The sequence below is a fragment of the Polypterus senegalus genome, chromosome 11, assembly GCF_016835505.1.
Source record: "Polypterus senegalus isolate Bchr_013 chromosome 11, ASM1683550v1, whole genome shotgun sequence".
Lineage (NCBI taxonomy): Eukaryota > Metazoa > Chordata > Cladistia > Polypteriformes > Polypteridae > Polypterus > Polypterus senegalus.
The window spans coordinates 139,536,389-139,563,945 of NC_053164.1; the positions used below are offsets into that span (position 1 = coordinate 139,536,389).

Below are 27,557 nucleotides of genomic sequence, written 5' to 3' on the forward strand. Positions count from 1 at the left end.
CAATGTAAATTAAAAGCAATGCTTTTGCTTTAATCTGAAAGTTCTCAGTTTGTGTAGCACATAGTCTTAGATGAAATATAGGAAAAACTGTTGCCAGAAAATTACCTGAGATACAAAGTAAACTGCCGTATAATTTGCTGTTATTAAAAACCAAAAAACATTTATGTCTGCTCTAGTCATTGGTCAGTTTTGTCTATATTGGCATCTAAAATATCTCAAATTATGTTCCAAAAACAAAGTAGAACTTTCTTCTACGGACAAAGAAAGTGTACAACTCCTCAGTTTTCTTTTATATGAAATTCAGAGTGATAACAGCAATGGGATATTGTTCTAAAAGGAAGACAGTAGAGTAATACTTACCCTCTTCCCCCAAGACAGCAACTCCTTCAGAAATAAAAAGGTAACATTACACTTACCCAAGACCAAGAGCCAGGATGTGGGAAAGAAGCAGCGATGGGATAAAGACTTTCAGAAAGTCAGCTGAGAAAATGCCACCTTTCTTCATCGCCCCTGTCTTCCTCATACTTAAAGTAACTGAGCGCTTGGGATGTCTAAAATGGAATTCCCTGCCGAAAGCAATCAAAGAATTGTGTTTCCAAAAATGTTATACACAGCACAGCGTTCTATTCAGATATGTATTTTAAATAAAATGATTTCCAGTACAGTCATGTGCCGACTTATAGCTCCATTTGAGACCGGACATTTGGCTGGTCATTGCAACTGAGGCTCTGTGGCTCTGGTGTGGGTCACCAGTAAACATACTGCCTGTACATCATGGCCAATCAATGCACTAAAACATAATGATATTTATTTTTTTACTTGTTGCTAGTTTGTGGTCATTTGTTAGTTGCAGTATCAGTTTTGGCAGGAAGACTGTCAAGAGACTGCTACCTCTGCAGCTCTAACAGCGCTTCTCTCCCTGCTACTATGCAGAGTCTATCACTCTATGGATGGCAGCACTGCTCAAGTACATGACAAACAAAAGGCATTCGACCGTCGCGGCCTGAAGTGAAACTAATATCCTGTTGTTTTACTATGGCCCTAAGCCTTGAGGACGACTGGCCTCACATTGGTCAGTTGTAAATCTGCGCATGACTATTTTCAAATTTGTCCTGCAGTTATGTTTAGAAAAACACAAAAGCTAATCTGAAATTATTTACTAGTTGTTTATATGGTACATCTTCTCAGTTCAATAGTCATTGTTCATTTGGACAACTCACTTAGGAGGGATGTTTTCAGGCCTGCTAGACCAATCTGCTACCCAATCAGCACTTTTCTTTAGCAATATGTCCTCTTCTTTTTCCCTGTCGATGCCTTCCTCTTCAGACTGGATGGGATAAAGTCAACAGAATGTGTTTCATTAAAATGAATTCCAAACATCAATACTGGCATACAAACAGGAGATTCGAAAAAATTTTCAAGTTCAATGCAAGGAACAGTAAACCATGCCAGCAACAATGTAATTTGGATTATACAGGGAGCCCAAGACCATTAGATGTCAATTGTTGGGAAACAACATTTTTCTGGTTATTATACTACACGGAGACGTGAATCTTATCCTCATAGTCTCAAGAGCTCAGTGGAATGAGGCTTATTTAGAACCTCACGATGAAATGGAAAAGCAGAGAGAATAGCAAAGGGAGAAAACTAGAAATAATAATACAAATGATGTTAAATGGGCAGCACGGTGGCGCAGTGGTAGCGCTGCTGCCTTGCAGTTAGGAGACCCAGGTTCGCTTTCCGGGTCCTCCCTGTGTGGAGTTTGCATGTTCTCCCCGTGTCTGCGTGGGTTTCCTCCGGGCGCCCGGTTTCCTCCCACAGTCCAAAGACATGCAGGTTAGGTGGATTGGCGATTCTAAATTGGCCCTAGTGTGTGCTTGGTGTGTGGGTGTGTCTTGCGGTGGGTTGGCACCCTGCCCGGGATTGGTTCCTGCCATGTGCCCTGTGTTGGCTGGGATTGGCTCCAGCAGACCCCCATGACCCTGTGTTCGGATTCAGCGGGTTGGAAAATGGATGGATGGATGATGTTAAATTGTTATTATGTCAAAACTGTCAACTGGTTTTCATATTACAAAAATTAAACAGAATTTAAAAGGTTGCCTTCAAGAGTGTTATCAGACTTTTGCCACAAAAGTAAAGTAAATTTATGCAAGATCCAAAACAACAACAAAAAAACAGTGAAATGAAAATAATGTATTTTCTTAAAGATAAGAATGAAAAATTAAAAAGTTACCATGTCGTAATCACAGGATCAAAGCAAACATGAGTATTAGTTGCAATCAATTCAACTCAACAGTAAGTGGTTTGCATCATTGACTATATGTTGACAACATTTACTTATTATATTTTACAAGTAAAGTGTTGCCTGGATTGTGAAATAGTTTACTAAAATAGTTTAGTTGGATAAGTTAACACAAAAAAACCTACCATTTAGAGAAGGTACAAATCATAAATAATAAATGACATTGCCATTTATAAAAATCCAACAGAATGTTTCATTAAAATGTGAAACACTACAAACTGCAAAGAATTGCAAGATCACATGTCTACCTCTACAACACCAAAAGTGAGGTGGTGTTGGATTGTGTGAAAGCACAATCTTAGCTTGATTACCTTTGCAAACATCAAAACCGGAGAGCAAAAGTCTATTTTGAGTTAGAATTTGCCACTTCTCTGTATAAAGCAGCACATTTCTCTCTTGCAGCATAACTTAGCATAAGAATGCCTACCTGTGTGCTAGTGTTATCTCGGCTGGTGTGCATTTCCACATCGAAAGAAATTTGTCCTTCATCATCAGGCGTGTGTGGTCGAGGAGGACTGAAATTCAGAAAAAAAACTGTAAAACTAGAATTCAAAATCATCTTCAAAAGTTCCAACAGTAAAATTACATTACAACTGTGTTTATGAGACACTAACTAAACAAGAGATCAACTTCTTAAAGGACTAATACATTTATGAAACAAACAGAAAGTCTAGGAGGACTACAGGGTGGCTAACTATTTTAGTGGTGAACATAAATAAAATATCAAATGTCTATAAAACAATTTACATTTTCAAAGAGACTGGGCACTCTACTGTTACCCTGTCTATTGGAATTTCATGTATTAAAAAGTAATAAGGAAAATACCATTTTATCCCTATTTTCTTTTAATTTACATTGAAGTAATGCAGCTTTTGTTTTCAAATTTTAAATAAATGAGAAAAATAAACCATCTCTAATTCCCAAATGGAAATAACTGGGAGTGTGCATCTTAGATGCATTTTAAACTTGGCATGTTGAAAATTACTGGATGAAATCACTTGTAACTTCAAACAAAAATAAGCAGACTGAAAATAAAACAAATACTAATGTCCACTGGAAAGTATTTAACAATTGCATTGTTGAATCCAGTGGCAGCCAATGAATTTTAAATATTTAGTTGTGAATTTACAGCTTTCATTGATAAAATAAATATAAGAGAGATGATTTCAACACAAATTTGTTTTGATTTTCGACACAATTGCATTCTCCTGCATTAATGCAGAAATGTACTAAGACACCAGAATTTCAAACATAAACCAATTTGCAGAAATAGGTTGTCATGAAAGACTAACATCTAAAAAAATATATATATATATATATTTTGTGGCTAGAAAATGACTGTTCATAATTACAACATGGGTATAGCATACAGTATGGATGTACCAAAATATATACAAGATGCAATTCTACTTATGTATAGTCCACTCTAAAGGCTAATATACTGTGGTTAGTCTAACAGGCAAAATGTAACCAATTTTTCTTTGTAAGTAAAATTTAGCTTTTCTGACTCCTGCAAGAAGGGGCGGAACAATTTTGTATCATTGACAATACTACTAGTATGGTTTTTTTTAAAAAACACTTTTTTTGTAATATTGCAATATTAACACTAAAAGTGTCATGCATGTTTTGTGTACTACAAATCGCAGATTCTATGTCAAGGTGAGTTCATATCCTATTGTTCTCACTAATGGCCCATCAGCACAGTATACCGACAATTCAGTTATCCCATGATATAATTTGCATTTCATGGTAATTAATATTTCATAATACAATATTCAAACAATTTGATATTTTTATAAAATAAATGTACATTGAATATAAAAAGTACACACCCCTGCCAAAGTAGCAGGTTGTATGTGATAAACAAAATGAAACCAAAAGAAATCCTGTCAGAGCTTATTCCACGTTTATTGCAAAAATGCAATCTATATAAAGAAGGTGAAAACAAATTAGAAACTGTTTAGTGAAAGAAGGAAAAAAAAACATGAGAAAACTGCTCATTGAGGTCACCTAGAGGCATACAGCAACATTAAATGAACTGCAGTACTTGTTGTCCCCTACATGTGACAATAACCAGTCACATTTTTCTTATGTCTGGGTTATGGGGTAGACTGTCAACAGTGTTTAGCTATATCATGAGAACTGTTGCAATTTGATGATAAGCTGTTTGCGGTTTCCAATAGCATTTGATTTGAAATCATGATTGTGTATTCAGTACTGTATTTATGAAAAAGCATTTCGATTCACCATAATGTGGTAATGTTACAAAAACACAATACAAAGCCATGTTTCAAGTAGACTGTATTTTGTATCATAAAATTAATTCAATACAAAAAACATTGTCTTATGCCTACTGATAAGTACATTAGTACATGGACAAAGCATGGGTAACTTAGTAGTAAAGATCAACAGAATTAGTGTAAAAGTAAAACAACTGGCACACAACATCTGGCATGCAAATTTTAGATTCTCAATTAAAATGTTAGGCTATATCTCATCTCCCCACCTTCTTTTCCTGATAAGGGTTACAGTATGTTAGGAGATATTTTGAATTAAAAGAAACAAAAAAGTGCTGCTACTGCAACACATTTCAACCAGATCGACACATAACATAAATTAAGTACAACTATTATATTTCTGTGTAAATGGTATAATGTTTACACTCAAGTTTATGCCAAATGAGGCAAGTGGCAATTTACACCCTGGTACTTTTTGTTCAATAGTGTTTCTTGTCAAGCCTTTACATAAGGAAATAAAGAAAATAACCTGAAATCTGTTTTCCTGAGTTGAATTTTAGGGTGTAGATTGTCCCCCCTCCCTACTTCCCCACTGGCCTACACTCACACTGTGCTAACATTCTGAGCCCAGGCTCGCTTTCATCATGACCATGCGACTTTTGTAAAGCTAAAACAAGATCTGAGCACAGTGTAATGCATATCAAAATGATTTTACTTATTTTGTGGTTGTTTTGGAGTTCTCGTAGGGCACAGAATAGTGCTCTACCTTCTTACAGATTTATTGAGTGTGTAGATCCAATTGTTGCACATCCAAGAAGATTTTTACAGTGACAAATGGAAGAATTTGCAGCTTTTCTTGCCAACTACAATTCACACTCATGTGTAATGTGTGAATAAAAACCTGTTTTTTTACTCAAAAGATATTGAATAAATGTCTGTCTTCCGTGCTTGGGCACGTTTAGTGATCACACTGTTCCTGAATGATACTGAACCATGCTCAGGTCCACATCTTACAAGTGGGCCAGGGCATGGTACGCTTGGCCCGGCCTGGAGCAATCACACTAGTCAAATGAACTAGACTTTGTGGGGTTACATGGGGACAAACATGCTCGGGCACAGAACGAATTGAACTGCCAGTGTGAGTACAACCTTTGAATTTTAACAACAGCCTTCAACCTCTGTCATCATCCCCTTTGCAATGTACAAGATAAAAACATAAAAGACGTGGATGATCCACCAAGGACTCAGCACCTCCTCATCTTTTCCTTCTCCATCACCCTCTCACTAACCTCCAATATGAACAAGCACCATACAGCAATGATACCGCCAGTACCTCTGTCTCTTCTCTTCAGTTTGTTCAGTGAGTATGACATATAGGGTGACCAGATTCATATTTTTTTCCTGGATACGTCCTGTTTTTGGTCCTTAACATATTGTTCCAAATTTTACAGTAATCCTGGATTTTGTTCTGTTCATTACCTGGGCAGTGTGCACAAATGTTGTCTAACATATTTTCATTTGTTTCGTGCACTACCTGAAGGTATTTTGAACTTTCGCACAATATGCAGCCTACATTGCTTGGAAAAGTGGAGAGTATTGCTTAAATAAAATTGTGCATATCATTTTAACTTTGTTAATATCCACAAAGAGATGACAAACCTATTAACAACTCGGCACAAGCTCATAAGTACAAAAGAAGTCCAAACAAATGTCCAAATGTATAAAGAAAAAATAAATGTACTGTGTGTAGAGCTGCCAGGTCTGAGTCAGTAACGAATAAAGGTGCTGGGTACTTGGAAACTCAAAGCACAAAACTGCTGTTAAGAAAGATAATTTGTCAGTAAAAGTGACAGAATATGTTGTGAAAACAGGTAAAACACAGGATGCTGTGGCTACATTTGAGGATGATTTGGCATTTTCACTTGGCTAAGCTTTACAAAGTTGCAAATCAGATGGACTGTATATCTGCTATATTAAAGGAAGTATTCCCAGATTCCAACATTACAGAAACTGTCATGTGCTCGCACCAAGGGAGCAGCAATAATTAATGGAATGAGTGCTTCATATTTTGTTAGCTCTAAAAATATTTTTGAGAAATACCTTACTGTGACATTGCAACTGATGACAGCAAAGATGGTGCAGTCAAAATATGGAAACTTCATGCTTAAAATAGGGCTTTTCTTTTTTTGCCATTATGGAATTGAAACATCAACTATGTTAACAGTTTAAAACATTTGTCAAGGCATTTAATTATAAGTAAGAAGATTAAACTGATCATGAAAAGTAAAAGATTAATCAGTTTGAAGGCAAGTGTCAATTACCCTGACTCAAAAAATATCTCTATCTCTGCCAAGAGTGCATTATCTGAGAGGGTATTATGCACTGGAAGATATGCAACAATCTATAAGAGATAAGCACTGAAACCAGCATTACAGGATATGCTAGCTTTCTTTTCAAAAATCTAAAACTGTGATATACTGTATAATAGCCGAATATGTTCTGCCTCATTTGATTAGACAAAGAAAATGCTTCTTTCTTTTCATAATCAGTAATTGATAAGGAGCTTATTTGCACTAAATATAGACTTTCATTTCCAGTACTAAAGTTAAACTTAGTGTCTTTATTTACATGCATATTCTACCTTATTTGACTGTTTACATTTTCCTGAAGATATACTGTATAATAAGTATTATTGTAAGTTTACTGATTAAATGTACGCGATAGTTTAACAGGTAATTCATTTATTTCTTTTTCTATTGGCATTTACATTGAAGACTATGTTTGGTTATACTTATTAGTTATTGTTGAATATTTAATCGTTTGATTTTTTAACTTAGCTTAAACATGTAATTAACCTCTCACAAAGGGTTTTTTTTGTAATTATTGACTCTAAATTACATACCCAAAAATGATTGGCTATTATTCTGCAAATGGCTGAATAGTAGTGAGTATAACAATCCAAATTTTTAGAAGTATTTATATAATTAACACCTTTGTTTACGCCAAAAAAATTGGTGCTTTAGGGATTTCTCTCCAAAAAACTGGATTTTACAGTACATAACCAAGAGATTTTATGATGCATAACTGTGGAATCAAAATTCAACACCTCAATCTCTCAGCTAGCACTGTGCCCAGATTAGATGTCATATCCCACTGCAAAGTTATACTTTTGGCAGAGTGTTTCTCTGCCACTTTTGGGTCCTGCACATATACAGTGCACACTTGTTCAAGGTCTAATCTGTACATACACCAAACTAACACCTTCTCCAACTGAAGATGCCTGACCAAACTTACCAACAGCACCATGTGAGATTTTGTTATCCCATTTCTAATTAAGTTTGCTTCAACCTCCCCTACACCCCAAAGAACTTAGTTCCCATTTATATTGACATTCATTTTTGGATGTGGGGTGCAAGGAAAATGAAGTAAGTGCGATTAGTAATGGGATAAAAAATATTTAACAGCACTGTCAGGTCCTTCAGCATTTTTAACGGGGGGGTGATAATACCCTGAACAAGTCAGCTGCTGAAACAGCTCTTTCATTTCTTTTTTTGCACTCTTAATGTGCTCAAGACCCAGCAACAAGATACAGTGACATTCGATTGGTAGTCTAAAGTTAAACTGAAAGAGCACTGCACTGAAAACTAACATAAGGATAACATACAGCAGACAGTGTCTGGGCATGGTAAAGTTGCATGCTGCAACATTTCACAGTTATACTATAAGCAGTACTTACAAATCAAGTGTAGCATCAAGTCAATTAGCAAACGCATCTTTCTAAACTGTGATCAGAATCTGACTCACGGTGTTCATATGCCATATCACTAACATTATGTACCTATTTTAGGTATTCCTCAACCAAATATTTTCTTCTTTATGAAGAAGAAAATTACATTTGCCTAGTACAAACTTCATGTCTTATTGCGTGTGAATCAAAACATTCCCCACACATTCCAACAGAAGCTTGTGCATAAAGATGACCAGTCACAAACCCAATTTATTTCTTACCTTTTACGCACATTTGTGGCATGTAGTATCAATGACCAATCACAGACAACTATACATTACTGGAATGCTCCGATCCTTTGATATGCAATGGTTATGAGCCTTTCACTGTATGTATCTTTGATAAAAGCAGATTCATTTAGTTGTGATGTGCTCCACACCTCAGCTTATAAGTGTGCAATTCACATATTGTACTAATTAAAGAGAGCAGACAACATGGAAACTTAGGATTTATTTGAAATAGGACATCCTTGGGTATGTAAAAGTACCATGTAGGTTTATCGCAACATACACAAAAAACTTTTAAATATGGCAATATCCCATTGATGGAACACCTTGCAAACAAATTAAATTTCACATAATACGGCAACTTTACTGCTGGTTACTATTTTTAATAACACTTTCAAGAGTAATTTTACAATGTTTTCATCTTTATCAATATCATTATCATAAAAATGTCCTAAAATATTCTGACATAATTTTAAAACCATATTGTCTCAAAATTAATGCATTTGAAAATATTTAATTGTTTCAAAAATAGACTTTACAAAGGAAGTATCAAATATATAAAATCAAACACAAGTTTTAGTGAATTAATATTAAGAAAAATAAAACTTTGTTCAATAAGAAATACAATCAAACTCATACATCACAGAAACAATTAAGATTTGTAATCATAAACCACACTATAGAACCCATCCTGCTGTTTCTCCTGTACTCAAAGAATAAAGGGTCTGTTTGTAGTGAGAAGACTTTTTAATACCGTGTTGTTAGGGTAGTGTGGGTATTCTTTATCAAGCCTGAAAATCTCAGTAATAAATTGTAAGGTCTGTCTAGTTTTCAGTTTATTTTATGAGACAGATAAAAGCATATCTAGGGGCAACTTAATACCTCTCAAAGTGTTTCAACAGAAATATCTTTATTAGCATTGGTCTCTAATAAATATTCAATTTAACAGGTAATAAACTTAATGAAGTCGCTCCCTAGAATTAAACAGTTTAGTTGCCTGCACTATGATGCATCAGTTAAACCCAGTGATTTAAATTCCAAATTAACGGGGTCATAATCATAGATAATGATTTCATCATATTTACACGACTTAAAAAAGGGAAAAATGTTGTTGTCAATAAAGAAAGAGTTAATTCATGAGTAAGTATGAAAAGTAGGAATATTTCCACAAGGAAGGGTAGAGAAATCTCCATGGGTCTGAGAGGTTATGAACCTTCATAAAGAGTTAAGATTACTGCAGCACTATTACATAATATGGTAGAAAGCCATTGTTGACCGATCTAAAAACAGGGTCTAATACTCAATTAAAATCTCTTTCCACTATGAGTTGACACAAGCTCATATTAGGAATTGTTGCTAGAACATTCATTATAAATTCTTTATTATCTGAGTTTGGTACACATATACAAAGAAAACCTGTTTCAGTTTCCTTTTAATATTCCTTTTAATTTCATCACAATAATATAGCACTCTTCAGGATCCATTACTGTCTTATTAATTATAAAAGGGACTGAAAAATCATTGCTTTGACTTTTCTTAATGTCAGCTTTAAAAATATTGAACTTTAAAAGCTCAAATCTGAACAGATAAAATTCACCTAAATCCTAATCAGCTCTTAATGTTTTATAATACTGTAGAGCAGTGTTCTTCAACCGCCGGTGTCATTTATACACCTGGATCATGTAGCAGAGTGGAGCAGGACAGCGCTGCCCAGGATAATGAGTAGAGGTGGCACTGTATTTGGATGGATACATACTGTCCACCAAGGAGCTATGGAGGGCATAGGTTAATTCTTTTGATGATAGTACATTGTTTTGTTAGTATTGCATCAGTATACTCGTCGACAACGTGCATATTGTTTGAAAATACTTTGCTGTAGTATTTCAGAAAGCAAACTATTTTGTGTGTCATTGTGATATAAAATTTTAAACTCTACAAAATGGAAAGAAAAAACATTTTTTACCTTCTTTAAAAGCAAAAACAAGAATAAAAGTAGTGATGACAGCAAAGGTAAGCAAAGTACATGAAGTTTAAAAGAAACAGTGAAAAAGTGCAACAGAAACTAAAAACAGAAAAGGAGACTATGTTAGGCATTACGATAAGGAGTACTTAAAGCTTGGTTTCACTATAGCCCCTGGTAGTGAACTATTGGCAGGGCCCTTGTGTGTAGTATGTTCTGAAATTCTGTCAAATGAAGCTGTGAAATCTTCCAGACTTGCATGTCATTTGCATTCAAAACATAGCAAAATGCCTGAGTAGCCACAGGATTTTTTTTTAAATATTACACAACCAGATGAAAAGTCTGGAAATGTAAATGAAGAAGACAAATGACAAGTTGTGGCTTCAAGTGTCTTATTTAGTTGTTCTTTGATTAACAAACAAAAAAAAAGTTCACTGTTAGTGAAGTATTAGTAAAATCTTGCATCGTAGATGTTGCTTGAGAAATTTTGAGCCCTCAAACTGCTCTAAACCTTGAGGCTATACCGCTTTTGGACAACACCATTCAGAAGAGAATTGCTGATGTGGCCAATAATACTGAAGAGCAAATTGTAGAGGGGACAAAGAAATCAAGATGTTTTGCTTTGCTTTGTGAGATATAGTGAAGATGAAGACTTTATGGAAGAACTTCATTGTGGACTTGATTTACCTGGACAGACCACTAGTTCACAAATATTTAGTGTTCTTAATGAGTATTTTCAAGCAACCCAGCCACAGGGGATGCACAAACAAGTGTGCTTCTTCGTGGCAGTCTCAAGCCCGGATAAATGAGGAGGGATACGTCAGGAAGGGCATCTGGTGTAAAACTTTACCAAATCAATATGTGGAAAACAATACAAACTTCCATACCGGATCGGTCGAGCCCAGGTTAACAACAACCGCCACCAGTACTGTTAGCCAACAGGGTGCTGGCGGAAATTGGGCTACTGTTGGCCGAAGAAAAAGAAGAACAAGAAGAAGAGGGGGGAGACGTGGCCGGAGGCAGGAGAGGAGAGGAGGAAGGTAAAGAGAGTGGAACGGAGGGTAGGAACTTTGAATGTTGGCAGTATGACTGGTAAGGGGAGAGAGTTAGCTGATATGATGGAGAGAAGGAAGGTTGATATACTGTGCGTGCAAGAGACTAAATGGATCGGAGGTAGATTCAAATTGTTCTATCATGGTGTGGATAGGAGAAGAAATGGAGTACAGGTTATTCTGAAGGAACAGCATGTCAAGAGTGTTTTGGAAGTGAAAAGAGTGCCAGACAGAGTAATGATTATTAGGCTGGAAATTGGAGGTGTGACAATGAATGTTGTTAGTGCATATGCCCCGTAAGTAGGGTGTGCAATGGATGAGAAAGAAGATTTTTGGAGCGAATTGAATGAAGTGATGAACAGAGTACCCAAGGGACAAAGAGTGGTGATTGGAGTGGATTTCAATGGACCTGTTGGTGAAGGGAACAGTGGAGACGAGGAGGTGATGGGTAGGTATGGTGTCAAGAAGAGGAATGAAGAAGGCTAGAGAATTGGATTTGTCAGTGGATTTTGCCAAAAGGATGGACATGGCTGTGATGAATACATATTTTAAGAGGAGGGAGGAACACAGTGATGTACAAGAGTGGAGGAAAATGCACACAGGTAGATTACATCCTATGCAGAAGAGTCAATCTGAAGGAAATTGAAGACTGCAAAGTAGAGGCGGGGAAAGTGTAGTTAAGCAGCATAGGATGGTGGTCTGTAAGATGACGTTGGAGATCAAGAAGAGGAAGAGAGTGAGGGCAGAGCCAAGAATCAAATGGTGGAAGTTGAAAAAGGAAGACTGCAAGGTTGAGTTATGGAGAAGGTGAGAGAGGCACTGAGTGGCAGTGAAGAGTTACCAGACAGCTGGGAAACAACAGCAGATGCAGTAAGGGTGACAGCAAGATGGGTGCTTGGCGTGACATCTGGACAGAGGAAGGAGGAAAAGGAAACCTGGTGGTGGAATGAGGAAATACAGGAGAGTATACAGAGGAAGAAGATGACAAAGAAGAAGTAGGATAGTCAGAGATGCAGAAAGTAGATAAGAGTTAAAGAAGATAAGGCATAAGGTGAAGAGAGAGGTGGTGAAGGCTAAAGAAAAGAGTGTGATGAGTTGTATGAGAGGTTGGACACTAAAGAGGGAGAAAAGAACCTGTACCAATTGGCTAGACAGAGGGACCGAGCTGGGAAAGATGTGCAGCAGGTTAGGGTAATAAAGGATAAAGATATAAATGTACTCACAAGGGAGGAGAGTGCGTTGAGCAGATGGAAAGAGTACTTTGAAAAACTCATGAATGAAGAGAACGAAAGAGAGAAGAGGTTGGATGATGTGGAGATAGTGAATCAGGAAGTGCAACAGATTAGCAAGGAGGAAGTAAGGACAGTTATGGAGAGGATGAAGAATGGAAAAGCCATTGGTCCAGATGACATACCTGTGGAAGCATAGAGATGTTTAGGAGAGATGGCAGTTGAGTTTTTAACCAGATTGTTTAAAGGAATCTTGGAAAGTGAGAGGATGCCGGAGGAGTGGAGAAGAAATGTACTGGTGCTGGTATTTAAGAATAAGGGTGATGTGCAGCACTATAGTAACTACAGGGGGATAAAATTGATGAGCCACAGCATGAAGTTATGGGAAAGAGTAATGTAAGCTAAGTTAAGAAGTGAGGTGATAGTTAGTGAGCAGCTAACTGAGGGTGTTGATGGAGAAGAATAGAGAAGGCCAGAAGGAGTTACTTTGCATCTTTATGGACCTGGAGAAAGCATATGACAGGGTGCCTCGAGAGGAGCTGTGGTATTGTATGAGGAAGTCGGGAGTGGCAGAGAAGTATATAAGGGTTGTACAGGATATGTACGAGGTAGGCAATCCATTCCCGGGAATTCAGGAATCCCGTGCTCCCAGGGATGACACAGTGCATGGGCATCTCACATGTGAACGGTTTTAGAATGACCAACACTTATTTTTAATAAAACTACTGCAATATATTGACACCAATAAAAGACTAACCTTATCTACACACAGTTCATGGTGTATAAGTACATGTATCTAGTTCAGGGGTGCCCACACTTTTTCGACTGCGAGCTACTTTTAAAATGACCAGGTCGAAATGATCTACCTAAATTAAAAATGTTATATATATATATTATATATATATATATATATATATCTATACTAATAAAAGGCAAAGCCCTCACTCACTCACTCACTCACTCACTGACTCATCACTAATTCTCCAACTTCCCGTGTGGGTGGAAGGCTGAAATTTGGCAGGTTCATTCCTTACAGCTTCCTTACAAAAGTTGGGCAGGTTTTATATCGAAATTCTACGCGTAATGGTCATAACTGGAAGCAGTTTTCTCCATTTACTGTAATGGAGATGAGCTTCAACGCCGTGGGGAGTTTCGTGTGACATCATCACGCCTCCCACGTAATCACGCAGTACATAGAAAACCAGGAAGACCTCAAAAAGCGCTCAAGAAAACATGCATTATATAATTGAGAAGGCAGCGAAACAATAAGAAGCGGCGAGTGACATATACAACCATATTCATGAGTTCTGCTACTTGGAAACAAAGCACGATGTAAACCTACACTTTAAATTAAGTTCATAGACAGGCTGCGCTGGCGTTTGTAATTTAGTGCCTGCCCATATAAGGCCGTCCGTCAGCGGCAATCCAATAGCAAACTGCCACGGGTAAATATTCACGGGTGAAGGACTGTGCTTATGGAGAGGAAGATGAGATGGTCAGGGTGGTGTTTGACACAAACTCAGCGAAACTGCGAGAGAAAGTTTTAAGTGCCAGGACTAAGGTAACATTAAATAAAGCTATGGACATAGCGAGATGGCACCAGCACAGCTGGGAACCTTCGATGCAAGTACACCGAGTGGCTCACGTGAACTGGCGCAGTGCACAGATAAAAGCAACAGTTCCAAAGAGCTGAACAAAACCGAATTACACAATTGAAAAGGCAGCAAAAATATGAAGCGTCTGATAAGCATATTCATAAATGCAGCTACTGTGGAAACAAAGCACACGGTGGAAAAAGTCAATGTCCCGCTAAAGGAAGACAGTGTAAAAAACCGTGCATGCAGTGTGTCAGGTCTCAGATAAAGAAGAAGACGAGCTGTTTATTGATGCAGTAAGAAACGAATCGATGAATGAAACCTGTCATCTTTACAGCGATTGACAAACACGGAATGTAACTTGAACACAACACATCCTACAAATACGAACCTGATTGAAAGAAATAATGATAATCAAATCCTTGATGACAGCAACACTCAGTAACACTCACAAAACAAATACTGTATATTGACAGTCATGTTACGTTATTTTTAAAATGTTCCCTTTTCTTTTCTACCTTTTTAACACACTACTTCTCGCTGCGATGATACGCGGGTATATATATATGTATATATATATATATATCCCGCTCTACATACTCGAATAATGGATACTTTATTCGCCATCAATGATTGTTTTGGTAAAGCCATACTCAGTGTATTCATTAGATGAGCGGTAAAAAGTAAGAGCGAGGGAGGATGACTCATTGAGGCATGCAGGCTGTAGTCTTGCGTCAACTCTATCTGAATTGCGATCACATTTGAAAAATATATCTTTTCAAGTTCTATTTAGTCCATATGTGTCAAACTCAAGGGCGGGCCACATCCGCCCGGCGTGTAATTATATCCGGCCCGCGAGATCATTTTATATACTGTATTATTGTTATTAAAGCCCGGGTATATGAAGCGCTGGTAACACAATAAACTACAGATCCCATAATGCAGCGCTTCAGCTGCCTTGCCGAACACTTACCGCTTACTAGAGTTATTGCGCACTGAGTTTGAGCGGCGCTTTGGTGACTTTGAAGAACAAAAAGTCCGTCTACATGCGGCTCGAACCTTGTGCATGTTTGGTAGCACATATCTGTGTGAGAAGCTCTTCTCAGTGATAAAGACTAACAAAACAGCACACAGGAGTCGCCTCACTGATGAGCACCTGCAATCCATCCTGAGAATCTCCACAACACAGAACCTCACACCAAACAGAAACGAACTTGTGGCCAAAAAAGATGCCAGGCGTCCAGCTCTAAAATGACATATGAGCAAAGACAACTGAATGATTTGATTTGTTATTGCACGTAAGAGCGGGAGTCAACCGTTTTAACAAACAGCGTATTGCACTGATCTGAAATAGCTGTGTGTGTATATATGTAGATATGTATGTATATGTATATATGTTTATATATGTGTGTGTGTATATATGTATGTATATATATATATATGTGTTTGTGTGTATATATGTGTGTGTATATATATATATATATATATATATATATATATATATATATATATATATATATATATATATATATATATATATATATATGACAACAACACTCATCACTCACAACAGTGACAAAACAATTACATTGACAATCAGGTTACGTTATTTTCAAAATGTTTCCTTTTCTTTTCATTGCTTCTTTAACACACTACTTCTCAGCTGCAAAGCTGGTATTTTACTAGTATGTATATATATATATATATATATATATATATATATATATATATATATATATATATATATATATATATATATATATATATATATACACTGCTCAAAAAGAATTGAAGGAACACTTTTAATCAGAGTATAGCATAAAGTCAATGAAACTTATGGGATATTAATCTGGTCAGTTAAGTAGCAGAGGGGTTGTTAATCAGTTTCAGCTGCTGTGGTGTTAATGAAATTAACAACAGATGCACTAGAGGGCAACAATGAGATGACCCCCAAAACAGGAATGGTTTAACAGGTGGAGGCCACTGACATTTTTCCCTCCTCATCTTTTCTGACTGTTTTTCACTAGTTTTGCATTTGGCTACAGTCAGTGTCACTACTGGTAGCATGAGGCGATACCTGGACCCTACAGAGGTTGCACAGGTAGTCCAACTTCTTCAGGATGGCACATCAATACATGTCATTGCCAGAAGGTTTGCTGTGTCTCCCTGCACAGTCTCAAGGGCATGGAGGAGATTCTAGGAGACAAGCAGTTACTCTAGGAGAGCTGGAGAGGGCCATAGAAGGTCCATAACCCATCAGCAGGACCAGTATCTGCTCCTTTGGGCAAGGAGGAACAGGATGAGCACTGCCAGAGCCCTACAAAATGACCTCCAGCAGGCCACTGGTGTGAATGGCTCTGACCAAACAATCAGAAAGACTTCATGAGGGTGACCCAAGGGCCCCATGTCCTCTAATGGGCCCTGAGCTCACTGCCCAGCAGCATGCAGCTCGATTGGCATTCGCCATAGAATACCAGAATTGGCAGATGCACCACTGGTGCCCTGTGCTTTTTACAGATGAGAGCAGGTTCACCCTGAGCACGTGACAGAAGTGAAAGGGTCTGGAGAAGCCATGGAGAACATTATGCTGCCTGTAACATCATTCAGCATGAGCAGTTTGGTGGTGGGTTAATGATTGTCTGGGGAGGCATATCCATGGAGGGTCACACAGACCGCTACAGGCTTGACAAAGGCACCTTGGCTGCCATTAGGTATCAGGATGAAATCCTTGGACCCATTGTCAGTCCCTATGCTGGTACAGTGGCTCCTGGTGCACGACAATTCCTGGCCTCATGTGGTGAGAGTATGCAGGCAGTTCCTGGAGGATGAAGGAATTGATACCATTGACTGGCCACCACACTTTCCTGACCTAAATCCAATAGAACACCTCTGGGACATTATGTTTTGGTCCATCCAATGCCACCAGGTTGCACCTCAGACTGTCCAGGAGCTCAGTAATGCCCTGGTCCAGAGGAGATCCCCCACAACACCATCTGTCATCTCATTAGAAGCATGCACCGATGTTGTCAGGCATATATACAAGAACACAGGGGCCATACAAAGTGCTGCGTACAATTTTGAGTTGCTGCAATTAAATTTTGGCAAAATGGACTAGCCTGCCACATAATTTTGTCACTCTGATTTTTGGGGCATCTTTGAATTCAGGGCTCTGTAGGTTGATCATTTTATTTCCATCAAGCGATGTGGCATCCTTTCGTTCCTAACACATTACCCAGTCTATATCAGTATAGATATCCAGGAGGATTTCTTTTTCCCATTGAGATCTGATGTGTTTTCAAAGTGTTCCTTTAATTTTTGAGCAGTTTATATATATATATATATACACACACACACATCGAAGCTTCTCAGCTGTTCTTGTGCTATCCCGTGCGATCTTGCGATGTCCACAGCTTCATTTAATGTTAGCTCAGATACCTGCACTTCGCGGCGGAGAAGTAGTGTGTCTGAGACATCACACACTGCATGCACGGGTTTACCTTTCGCAGTCCTGCAAAGTCAATTCATGTGAGCCGCTCTGAGTACATGCATCGAAGCTTCTCAGCTGTGCTTCTGCTACCCGTGCGATCTAGCAATGTCCACGTCTTCATTTAATGTCAGCTCAGATACCTGCGCTTCTCAGAGGAGAAGTAGTGTGTCTGAGACATCACACACTGCATGCATGGGTTTACCTTTCCCAGTCCTGCAAAGTCAGTTCACATGAGCCGTTCGGAGCACATGTGCTATCCCGTGCGATTTTGCGATGTCCACAGCTTTATTTAATGTTTGCTAAGACCCGACACTTAAAAGTTTCTCTCGCAGTTTCGCTGAGTTTATGCCAAACACAACCCTGACCATCTAATCTTCGTATATATATTTAGTGGCAGAGTGTTTCTATTGGATTGCCGCTGACGGACGACCTTATATGGGCAGGCACTCAATTAAGTGGGAGGCGTGACGATGAGGGACGGAACTCCGCCTCACGCAGCGACCGAGCTGCAGGCTATGGCTGGTATATATGTACATAAGTAGGTTCCAGTTATGACATTTACGCGTACAATTTCGAAATGAAACCTGTCCAACTTTTGTAAGTAAGCTGTAAGGAATGAGCCTGCCAAATTTCAGCCTTCTACTTACACGGGAAGTTGGAGAATTAGTGATGAGTCAGTCAGTCAGTCAGTGAGGGCTTTGCCTTTTATTAGTATAGATATATATTGCATAGTTTTACTGTCAAATAATGCAAAGAGTATGAGACATGTGTTTCGCCCCTTATGTTGTGCCAGGGCGTGTAGTTCATTTATTTAAAAGCATGTAGATCGGGGTAATTACATTCATGGCATTCGTAGTCTGAATCACAATCTGATTGTATGGGTGGTTACCTACCAGGTAACGCTTGTGGCAAACATCCGTCACGGTGCCCTCTTCAGTTGCGAGAAGCAGATCATAGAATGTTGCAAAGTTTTACTGTCAAATAATGCAAAGAGTATGTGACATGTGTTTCACTCTAATTCTGGGCTCATCAGGCGTACACACTTACTGCACGTCAGCGTCACAGGCAAAGCCACGGCGTGTGCTTCGTTTATTTGACAGCATGTAGATCGGTGTAATTACATTCATGGCATTCATAGTCTGAATCACAATCTGATTGTATGGGTGCATGTGGGATGACCAGTGTGTTAGAAGGAAAGAGATCTCAGACTGGCCACCCTGTATGTCAATCAAGTGGAAAATGCCATAGGAAGGATATATGATAGACTAACGTTTAAAAAAAATTTTTTTGAATGCAACTCGATCTACCTGATCAGATACTGATACACTTGTTCTAGGATGCTAAGGATAGAGCTGCCAGGCAAGAGAAAAAGAGGAAGGCCCAAGAGAAGGTTTATGGATGTGGTGAGAGATGAAATGCAGGTGATGGGTGTAACAGAACAAGATGCAGAGGACAGAAAGATATGGAAGAAGATGATCCGCTGTGGCGACCCCTAACGGGAGCAGCCGAAATAGGAACAAGTGCAGGGCATGGACTGGGGCAAGTCCGTCAGAGTGTGTACGGACGATGCTGCAAGAAGAAGAGGATGTCACTCAGGGGTAGTTACAAAAATAAAGGATGTTTCTCATCTAGAAATGTTGTCCACTCACTGCATGATTCACCAGCAGCACCTAGTTGCAAAGAAAAATTCTACTGTAATAAACAATATGATGAATGATGTAGTGAAGATCACAAATTAAATTCATAGTCAAGCTTTGAACTCCAGGCTGTTTATGACACTGTGTGAAAGTATGGACTCGCAACACCAACATCTCCTTCTCTATGTGGAAGTGAGGTGGCTATTGACAGGAAGGGTTCTTTCAAACTGAGAGAAGTAAAATGGTTTCTGCAAAAGTGAAACTGCATTAATAGAGCCTTTGTTGGATGAGGAATGGATGGCTAAGCTTGCATAGGACATATTTAGCCTTGTTAACAAACTTAATATTACTCTTCAACAGTTTTGCACAAATATTTTTACACTGAGAAATAACACGGATACATTCAAAAAGAAACTGGCTTTTTGGGACAGTCTCGTACAAGGATAAGATACAGAAATGTTTCCACTTTTGCAAGACTTTCTGATTGCTGCTGGCATCAACCGGAAATTCATAATCGATATAATAAGTCAAAATTTAAAGACGTTAGTTCAAATCTTTGACCGTTATTACTTTCAAAATGATGTTCCTCGTAAAGGTAACCTCTGCATTAAAAAACCCCTTCGTGGAAGATGTCAGCTCATGCACACTTAATCATCATGATAAAGACAACTTGATCGAGTTGACTTCTGATGTCGCTCTGATTTCCAAACATAAAATGCAATCAGTGTTACTATTTTGGCTATCACTGGGAAAAGAATATCAATCTCTCAGTTACAGTGCTATGATCATATTTTCTACTAGCTCTTTATGGGAGAAGACTTTTACAGCCCTAGCAATGATAAAAACCAAACAGAGAAACTGAATGGATGCCATGCCATACTTCATCTCTCGGAAACAACACTGCAGCCATGGTTATCAAGGATTCTTGCAAAGAAGCAACAGCAGATTTCGCACTAGTTTTATCTGAATTAAATATTCATCTATGAATATTTCAGTTCAATTCTATTATGTTCGATTTTCAATTCTTTTATTAGCATTATTTTTGCTGCTCGGTTTGTAGTTATTTTAGATAATTATTATATTTAAAAGGTAATGAACAAAACACTATATAAGTAATGGCATTTATTTCCGCCTTAGTGGTCCCCAAATTAATCCCATTGTCATCGGTCCCCAAGTGTAAAACGGTTGAAACCACTGCTGTAGAGTACAAGTTGTCTACGAATTTTTGTTCTAGATCAGTGTTTCTCAACCAGTGGGTCATGACACCTTGGTCACTGGATACCCAAGATGGGTCATCAGTTTAAGATTAAAAAAATAAATTAAATCAGCTGTCACTTTAATGTCTTATGGAGAGCTACGGATTGCAGATATCGCTTCTGTACTCAAAGGGACATTTAACTCCTGCTAAATAAGGAACTGAAATGACTGACATAAGTGGTTGCGAAAAGATAACAACCTGTTCTATACTGCACACTTCATTAAGAAAGTCAACAGACAAGTTCCTCAAATGCCCCGAAGTATCAGCTACTCCAAACTCTTCAAATTCCAAATGAGACTCACAAGATTGATCCCAAAAGCCTGAATCAAACAGGAATGTTAAAAGAAAACATAACCTAGGAATGTTTAAAAAAAATAGAAAAAAAAACCCAACCCCGACTTTCTGAGGTACAGACTTACTTTTACCATAAAGCATGGTAAGCAATGGTTGTTATCCATACGCTATCCATAATGCAGTAGTGTCAACAATAAAAAGTTGAAGAAAAAATATTTACAACCACTATTCTAGATGATGGGTCTGCTTTAAAATACAATGTCAAAGATAGCAATGTCTACAAGAAAACTTATATTATAAATTGACATGCCTGTATCTTAGTTTAGTCAATGAGGTTTTGTGCAAATAAATACAAGCAACACCTGCTTGCCCTACAAGAGTCCCCACTTTCCTTTCATGTTAATAAACATCATGATATGAATGTTGTATGTGAATTTCTGTACTTTTTCTGACAATTGTAGCAAAAGCAAGTTAATTTTACTGACCTGTCACAAGAGGAGCTACTCTGGCTAGATTCATGTTGTGCATCCAAAAGAATCTTCTCCATATCTCCATTGTGAATGGAGGATGATGAAGGCACATGTTCCAGGCCCCCATTCCGCTCGTTGCCATTTTCAGCAGCAGTTGTTCCATTCCCATTTCCATTCCCGTTCATCTCAAGCTCTACCCAAGACCCTGCAGAAAGAGAGAATGCACAGTAACGTGACATTAAAAAAAATAAAAAAAAAGGAAAATACATGTTTCAAGTAAATATTTAAATGATAGAATTATAAAAGAATGTACAGATTGAAACCACTATCATAAAACATGTACTTTACATTAAATAAAATTTTATTCTGTCATACAGGAAAAAAAGTTTGTGTTACCTGGAAGCACAAGTATGTCAATAAACCTCCTAAATGAAAGGACATACACAGGTCAAATTCCATTATAGCAAATACCAAAGTAATAAAATTTTCAGAATAACAAATACTTTTTGCTGGCCCAGAAAAATGTTCATACAACATCATGTTAAACAGATTTTGTTTTAACAAAATGTAAATTTCAGAGTAACAAATGATTTTTCGACCAAAATGGCCACCAAAGATTATAATGCAATGCAAAAAATAGTTAATGTCGCACCTACACTTTCAGCGAGTCTCAGGAAACCTGCAACAGGCTTAGCCCAAAAGAAAGAGAGTCTGTTGCATAATTTCTGGTCTCAGGCAGTCTCTGTGAGGTTTGGCAAGAGTATAGTCACAGCATCATACAGGTATATAAGAATTCTGTCAGTGTTCCAACGATCACCCACGTGGGTAGTGGCATCGTGTGGATACTGTACTGTTCGAGTTTCATAGCACTTCTCAAAGTTTTCTTTGTGATAAATAAAAAAAAGGTAAGAAACAGTGGCAGTTTAGGCTAAAAGAAAAATCAACAATTATAGAAAAAACTGAAGTGTAACAAATTACCTAAAAGGGTGAAAAGGCTGTTTTACTGCAACTGCTGATGTACTACTTGGACAATATTCCAGAGATAATGGCAAGAAACCAAAAAGAAGTGTAGGCCTTTCATTTAGATGAGTTAAAAAAAAAATCTAATTGTCAATGAGTATGGTGTCCTACACAATCTAAATGTAATTGGAAACTGGCAGAAACTCTGATAGGAAGAGATCTGGCAGACCCAAAGTCAACTCAATCAGACGTTTCTGAGGGTCACCAGCTTGTGTGATAGGAGTATGACAGTACCTCAGAGGGTGTAGTAACACAGTCTGTTCCAACTCTGTTTTAAGACAAACCGAGGAGTTTTAAGTAGCCAACAGAAGTTGGAACACCTGTGCAAACTGTTTGCTTCAACTTACAAAGTTTAATTTACTTTAAATTCTGCAGAATATCTATAGTTTGTAATCTATTATTTATTCACTGAAGAAGGCCCATTTGTAATATTCTGAAATTTCCTTTTTATTCAGTTTTTACATTTTCACCATTTTAGGTCATTCGTTGCATTTAAACTGATTAAATTTGAGGAAAACTGGAAAAACTGAGGTGTTCTGAAATATTTAAATGGCAGCGTATGTATTATGTTACAATTTATTGCTGATTTTATATTTTGAAAAGAGATTTCTCTCCAACTTGACATTTTCAAGTCATTATCATTTAATACAATTAAATATATTTTTTAAATTAGGCTTGTCTTAGTCAACAAGTAAACTTCATAACTGTACACATAACAACAGAAATGTATGGAATTAAGAAATTTCACCCTAGCAGTGTGGTATAATGTGCGCTGTTCCACCAGGTTGGCACATTGGTAATCAGCCTATGATGTGGAAGTTCTATTATTTCTGCTTTTGCTGCAAAGCTTGAAGGTCTCAGGTGCTTCGGTGGAAAACCCAGTGATGTGTCTTAATCTTCCTAGTAGCCATGCAACAGCTGGTATTTTAAGTGCACACTGAGCTGCCAAATTTAATGTGTGCTCATAGCATTTAATGTAAGAAAAACCAATCACCTGAGCTGCAAAAAGCATACTAGCCACATGGTTGGTGACTAACACTGGCTCTTTTTCATCAATTATCCAATTCCTCAGTGACATTACAACGTAATGGCCATGTTAGCCCCAGGAATGACTTTCATGCACGAACAAGGTTTGTATGACATAAGAGGATAAGCACCATTCTTCACTTATATGATGTGATGTTACTGTAACATAACACTGTGAGGCTCTCAAATTCCATGAATAACATGTCAGGGCAACTCTTTCTACTTTAAAGAGTAACTGTTTTAATTCTAACTTAGCCTTGTTGTATATTTCAGGAACTGGTGTATAGGAGAAAAAACATTGCGATGTAATAACGTACCTTGGCTTGAGACTATGTATCATGTTGCAGAACCCTTCATTCTCACAATAGTGTATGGACAAGGGTCTTTACAAAAAAATATATATACCTGTGTATATATATATATATATATATATATATATATATATATATATATATATATATATATATATACACACACATACATACATATATATCTATATATCTATCTATCTCTATATATATCTCTCTCTCTATATATATCTATATATCTATATCTATATATATCTATATATATATATCTATATATATATATATATATATATATATATATGCAATAGACATTTCTGCATTATAACAACTGCTGGGAAATGTGTTGAAAGTTGCAATTTTGCTTCCTACTTGGTTCCATCAGAGTTTATCTCTGAATGGTGTTGAGCAAGATGCACGTGAATATTAGTGGTATTAACACTAATACTAATTAACAGTAATACTACAGTAATTACTAGTGGTAGTGACTTTACCATGGCAAATTTTGCATATGGCAATAGTTATCTCAGATTCTTCATTTATTTTCAGAAATCCAAATGAGTCTAGGCTTTAGCGTTAAATTGCAATGGCAGCGGACCAATCTAACAACAACCTTGATCAGTTATGTTTTTTGTTTTGAACTCTTTTTAGGGCACATATTAAGTCAGAAATTTTTGTTGTGTGCAGCATCCAAGTATGGAGTTCATTGCAGCGTTGTATGTAAATGTATGTACTGTGCATTCTAATTACAATAACTACATCAATAAGCAGTTATCATGGCAACAGGAAATGCCTAGTTTCATGGAACACATATTTAACGGTCTATAGAAATTAATGACATAGTATGGCTTATGTTTTTTTTTTTCCATTTAAAAATCGATTTTTCATCATCCTGGCCATCCAATACAACTTTTATTTGTTTACATTGTTCATTCAAGTACAGCATGTCTTTTTATGTTTCTCATCAGTTGTTGGTGCATATGGATAGCTGTACTTGAAGTGGCAGTACATCATTTGTGCTAGTACCACAAGTTCTGCAGCTACCCTATTAGAAATTTAAATGCCATGATCTAAGACCGACACTGGGGTATTGCGTAATTTTAATACTGTGATCGAAGATGGGGTTAGTCCCCCTTGTAGTTTTCAGAGTGGAACGGATAACCATGAGAAGAGGCCATATGCAACAGTGCTTGCAAACCATTGGGCTTTGCATCTTTACTTGAACTTTGGCGAACTCTCTTTCCAATTCACAAAATAAACATGTGTCATTTACCTTGCCAGGACAGTGCTGCAGCTTCAGTTGACTGTCCCCCATATTGCTTATACCATCCATGGAGATAACTGTGCCAGTATTTATGGCAGACATACATGCCCAAGTCATAACACCCTAACCACCATGTTTAATAGATGAGGTAGTATGCTATAGATTATGGGCAGTTCCTTCTCATCTTCAAATTTCGCTCTTATTATCCCACTGATACAGGTTAATTTTGTTTTTATCAGTTCACAAGACCTTTTTACAGAATTCTGCAGGCTCTTTAAAGTACATTTCTTAATCTTTAATGTAGCCATCCTGTTTTTGTGGCTAACTAGTGGTTTGCATATGACAGTGTGGCCTCTGCAGACAATAGTCTTACACATTACACATATGCCTCCTGAAGGCTGTTTCTGATCTGGATATTGGGGCTTTTTCTTTACCATAGTGAGGTTTCTTCTGTCATCAGCAGTGAAAGTCTTCCTTGGCCTAGACAACCCTTTGCGATTACTGAGCTCACCCGTGTGTTCTTTCTTCTTAATGATATTCCAGACAGCTGATTTAAGTAATCCTAAGGTTTTACCGATGTCTCTAAAAGTTTTAGTCTTGTTTTTCAGCCTCATGGATGACTTCTTTGAAATTCATTGGCTCTGGTCCTGCTGATGAAAAAAATGGCAACTAAAGACTACAAAAGGTTAATTAAAGCAAACCTAGGTATCTACTGCCTGCACTATTGAAGCAATGAAACATACCTGAATAATCACAAACATGTGTGAGGCTAATTGTTTCAAACATTACTGTGCCCTAAAATTGGGGGACCATGTGTAAAAAGTGTAACTTCTACATGGTGTATATACACAAACAACCTTACATTAAAGTTTGCAATGTGCACTTTAATCGTATCTTTAATTGTTTGACTTATTATCACATTCCCAATGTGTGTTGTGTATTAAATAACATTCCTAACTGATGCAGTAACAAATCAATTTTACAAGAAATGTTTTTGTTTGTTTTAACCTTTGCCATTTGAATAAATGCTTTACAGTTTGTCAGCCACAGATGTGTTTCTAATAAAGAAAAAATAAAATCTGCTGTGCCATCAAGTTAGAGAATAAATTGAACTGTGTGCCACAGGATGATACAGTAACATACAAAGTGCAGCTGTTCTTCCTCCAATGAAGACAAAATGTGACATTTATTTAACTTAGCTCATTGTCTTTATTTGTCTCCAGACACAGACTGAGACCAATTTAATACTGTTCTTCTTATGAAACTAAATCTATTCAGCAGCCATTAATAAACACGAAGTTGAGGCACTGTCTTCTATTTTTCACTTGCAGATAAAACAGGATAACTCACTTCATTTACCGTATTTTGTCTGGTCACCTGGTTGACAAGTTTTGCCAATTGGTCAATTAAAGCAGTCCTTTTGGAGTAGTAACAATTCTGGTTTGAAATTCAAAAAGCCACTTTCACACGACTAAGTAAAATAATTACAGTTAGGTCCATAAATATGGACAGAGACAACTTTTTTCTAATTTTGGTTCTGTACATTATCACAATGAATTTTAAATGAAACAACTCAGATGCAGTTGAAGTGCAAGCTTTCAGCTTTAATTCAGTGAGTTGAACAAAACGATTGCATAAAAATGTGAGGCAGCTAAAGCATTTTTTTAACACAATCCCTTCATTTCAGGGGCTCAAAAGTAATTGGACAATCGACTCAAAGGTTATTTCATGGGCAAGTGTGGGCAAGTCCATCGTTATTTCATTATCAATTAAGCAGATAAAAGGCCTGGAGTTGATTTGAGGTGTGGTGCTTGTATGTGGAAGATTTTGCTGTGAACAGACAACATGCGGTCAAAGGAGCTCTACATCCAGGTGAAAGAAGCCATCCTTAAGCTGCGAAAAAAGACAAAAAAAATCAATCCGAAAAACTGCTACAATATTACGCGCGACAAAATCTACAGTTTGGTACATCCTGAGAAAGAAAGCAAGCACTGGTGAACTCAGCAACACAAAAGACCGGGGCCTCATGTATAAGCGGTGCGTGCGCACAGAAATGTTATGCGTAAGAACTTTTCCACGTTCAAATCGCGATGTATAAAACCTACACTTGGCGTAAAGCCACGCACTTTTCCACGGTACCTTATGCCTTGTCGTACGCAAGTTCTCCGCTCGGTTTTGCAGACTGGCGGCACCCAGCGTCAAAGCAATGCTACTGTTCCTGTGTGGTTACTCTTATTTTCATGACGCGCTTTATAAATACACAGAAACTAACAGCATATTGTTTATTAGTGTAATGCATCTGATTGTAATTAACTTCGTAACAATATAATGGTCCAGGAACAGCCATAGTATTCCAAATACCATAACTGCTTTAGCGTTGTTACTCTCACTTCTTCTTCTTCTTCTT

General features: G+C 37.5%; 1 protein-coding gene across 1 annotated transcript in view; it reads right to left on the bottom strand.

The window, feature by feature from the left end:
* LOC120539531 (BCL2/adenovirus E1B 19 kDa protein-interacting protein 3-like) overlaps positions 1 to 27,557 on the bottom strand; it is a 46,715-nt gene that overhangs the window by 9,916 nt on the left and 9,242 nt on the right. The window contains exons 2-5 of the mRNA XM_039769679.1: positions 21,551 to 21,740; positions 2,730 to 2,817; positions 1,221 to 1,327; positions 417 to 566 (exon numbers count right to left, since the gene is read on the bottom strand). Of these exons, the coding sequence (XP_039625613.1) occupies positions 417 to 566; positions 1,221 to 1,327; positions 2,730 to 2,817; positions 21,551 to 21,740 (535 nt within the window). The remainder of the gene's footprint in view (positions 1 to 416; positions 567 to 1,220; positions 1,328 to 2,729; positions 2,818 to 21,550; positions 21,741 to 27,557) is intronic.